General features: G+C 52.9%; 1 protein-coding gene across 1 annotated transcript; it reads left to right on the top strand.

The window, feature by feature from the left end:
- The first annotated feature begins 2,070 nt into the window (after window positions 1-2,070).
- LOC8039201 (growth factor receptor-bound protein 14-like) lies at window positions 2,071-2,767 on the top strand. Its single transcript, XM_002413211.2, has 2 exons — window positions 2,071-2,102; window positions 2,188-2,767. Exons 1-2 carry the CDS (start codon window positions 2,071-2,073, stop codon window positions 2,765-2,767), a joined length of 612 nt encoding a protein of 203 aa, XP_002413256.2.
- The last annotated feature ends 423 nt before the right edge of the window (window positions 2,768-3,190 follow it).

Here is a 3,190-nt window from a genome sequence, read left to right as displayed (position 1 = left end):
CCTCCTTAGCTTTAATCCTCAATTCAAATGCGAATTGTGAAATCACGTGGTCGTGACATTCCTTCGGCACCGGCGCGATGACTCCTAGCTTCCACCGTGCTTTTTATGCATACCATAGAACTTGTCATTCGCCAGTGGCGATAAGTTCCGTCAGGGCACTCATTGGCCACGAACGCGAATCCAAATATTCGTCGACGCATTGATTGTTGACGAGCGCATACGTCCGAATGACGCAGTTCTCGTGTCCAATGCGTGAGCTGGGCTCTGCTGACGTCAGTTTGGCGCCGGTGACGCGCTTTTGGAACCGCGGATGTATCATAGTGAAAAAGCGGAGAGCTTTCGAAGGCAAGAAGGTACAAAATAGTCCGCTATATTTTCAAATGTTCGTACCGAAGAGCTGGCTTTTGACTTTCTAGCCTCTTTCTTGTGGCCAACTAAACGATATGCGATTAGTAAAGTCCCAATTTAAAATCATTCATCCCAAACCAAAATTCGTTTCATCGGCCCTTTAAGGCCTGTTCACACATACAGCGGAGCACTAAGTTAGCGCTACGTGAGCGCTCTAAGGAGCGCTAATGTGGCGCTTCCTAGCGCGTGACTTAGTTCTAACACAGCGCGCGATTAGCGCTTCTGTAGCGCCGTGTTAGCTCTCCAGTAGCGCTTTGTTAGCGCTCCAGTAGCGCCGTGTTAGCGCTTCAGTAGCGCTTCTTGTCCCGCAGTGCTGCGGATTAGCGCGTGCCCTGCGGTACCGGTTCCTGTGGGTGGGTGTGCATCAGCAGCACCATGGCGGACATGTGGGATGCTGAAATAGAAATGCGACAAATACTCTTAGATAGGCGATTAGTGCATATGTGTGTGGACGGCTTAAAGCACAGAAGAGCCTTCTGGGTGCGCGAAATCTTTCGCCATCGAGATGCCAACGGGTACCCGGCGAACCTTGTTCCCAGGCTGAGGGACCGAGACACAGAGCTCTTTCGAAGGTGATTATTTTTAACTGTGTGTCTTTGAAACCAGCGTCACGCATATCGAATAGAAAGCGATGAGGTCGTACCCAACCAAATAGTCGCTCAGAGTCTGGATCGCCCGCCCGACCCTTTGCTTGGAGAGCGGCTGTTTTCAATGCCGAAAGAAAAACAACAAATGAATCGCCGCGCTCGCGCCGTTCCGCACCAGCAAGCACGGCACAAGGAGCGTGAGAGCGCTAACAAAGCGCTTCTGTAGCGCTAACAGAGCGCTAACAAAGCGCTTCTGAAGCGCTAACAGAGCGCTACATCACGCGCTATGAAGCGCCACATGAGCGCTCCTTCGAGCGCTCACGTAGCGCTAACTTAGCGCTCCGCTGTATGCGTGAACCGGCCTTTAGTCTGTGTTCCAAATCTTACCCAAACGCTAATGGATCAGAGTTACTCCGGCGGCTCGTGTCACGTGCCAACACAGATTGAAGAACGCTGGACGTGGGTAAGTTTTGGAACGGCAAGGTACAAAACCCTTACCCTGGAGTAAGATCGAGCAAATTTTGGAACACGGCCTTACAAACGTATTCTTTTTTTCTTAATCTTTACACTTTCATTTCACAACAAAGCGAAGTAAGCAAGACGTGTTCAGCAAACGAAATGGCCAGATATATGCGAGGACGAAGAATTATCGGCTAACCGTGTTTTCCGACCAATCCACCAGGGAAAAACTTTTTTTTTCTCTTTTTTCTTTTTTGTTCTCGGCGACAAAATTTGAACGTTTGAAAACAACAATGTGATCTCACGAGCTGATCGTACGTGTTCGAACACGTCTCGTCATCGACAGTGCGCGTGTTGGGTCTTGGCCGCCGTTCTCCTCGTGCTGTCGTTCGATGTGCTTGTCTCGGGTAAGAAATCGACAGCGACTCGCGCAACCTCTTCGACACAGGCGCACAGGACACGCACTGCTCAGATAGCTGGCGAACCGTGAACAAAGTGATCTTCGATCTCCTACACGCAGGGTCCGCATCGTCGGTGCTGGAACGAACGAAGCCAACTGGCAGGTGGACAGCAAGGGCCAACAGTCGGAAGTTTACTTTCTCGGCGAAACGCCGCGATGGACCAGCTATCATCCCACCTCGGCTCCCGGTGAGTTGCAGGGGAGATTGGACGCGTTTGTGTGCAGTTGAACGTGACATCAGTGGATAAATGTGACTGTACCATTGCCCTTCAGGCTCGGCAGCCTCGCCGAGAAGCTCCGAGGCAGCACGAAAGCGAAATACGGCGACAAACCAGGTTGGAACCCCAAGAGGGACGAGTCTCCGCCGCTCGTCGCCATGGACTTCACCGGTAGCAGGGGACGGATCATCGACAATCCCCGGGAGGCCAGAGCCGTGGCCGCAGCTGAGTTTCGCGGCTGGAAGAGGAAACTTCCGCGGTCCACGTCGGCGTGCGGGCCATACTCGAGTGCCGTGGCGGGCGCCCCTCAACACGCGCAGCCCTGGTTCCACGGCTCGCTGCAGCGGGAGACTGCGACGCTTTTGCTGCTAAAGCACGCCACAGAAGACGGCGCCTTCCTGGTGCGTCGGAGCCTGAGCAGACTGGACACCTTCGTGCTCAGCTACCTGTTCCACGGCGAGGTGCGTCACGTCCAGATCGAGACGCTGGGCGAGGACTGCTTCTCCATCGACTCCGGTCGGACCAAGTTCTCCTGCCTGCAGCAACTCGTGCAGTTCTACCAGCTGAACCAAGGAAACTTGCTCACTAGGCTCGGCCAGTGCCTCAAGAGCGAAAAACCCAAAGAGTTTGTCTAGTCACTGCGAACCCTTCTGGACTGCAACTTTGGCGGTGCCAGTGTGGTGGCCCTGGGCCACCACGCCACCACTGCCCAATACCACAATGAGCCTTGTGGCTATGTATGGCGGTAGCTGCTACGGCACACTACACTTTGGTACCGACAATGCAGTTGCTTTGTGGCTCCATCGCTGCAATAAGGCTGGGTGCTAAAAGATGATGAAATAGGGCAACCCTCTCAGTCCCGCCATGCTTGCAGGTTCTAGTCATTAGTTTACTGGACGACGAGTATTCTTCAGCTACTCACATAGCGGTGTGCCTTCTACACTCACCCAGGTTATCTAGTCACTGACGCCTCACAAGGTTTTGAGTGCAGTAACACCTCGAGATTGAGCAGCCCTGCCGTAAATTGATGTTGGAGAAAAAAAAAAAATTTTTTTTTT

The sequence above is a fragment of the Ixodes scapularis genome, unplaced genomic scaffold (assembly GCF_016920785.2).
Source record: "Ixodes scapularis isolate PalLabHiFi unplaced genomic scaffold, ASM1692078v2 PGA_scaffold9__187_contigs__length_104089568, whole genome shotgun sequence".
Taxonomy (NCBI): Eukaryota; Metazoa; Arthropoda; class Arachnida; order Ixodida; family Ixodidae; genus Ixodes; species Ixodes scapularis.
This window is presented reverse-complemented; position numbering and strand designations above follow the sequence as displayed.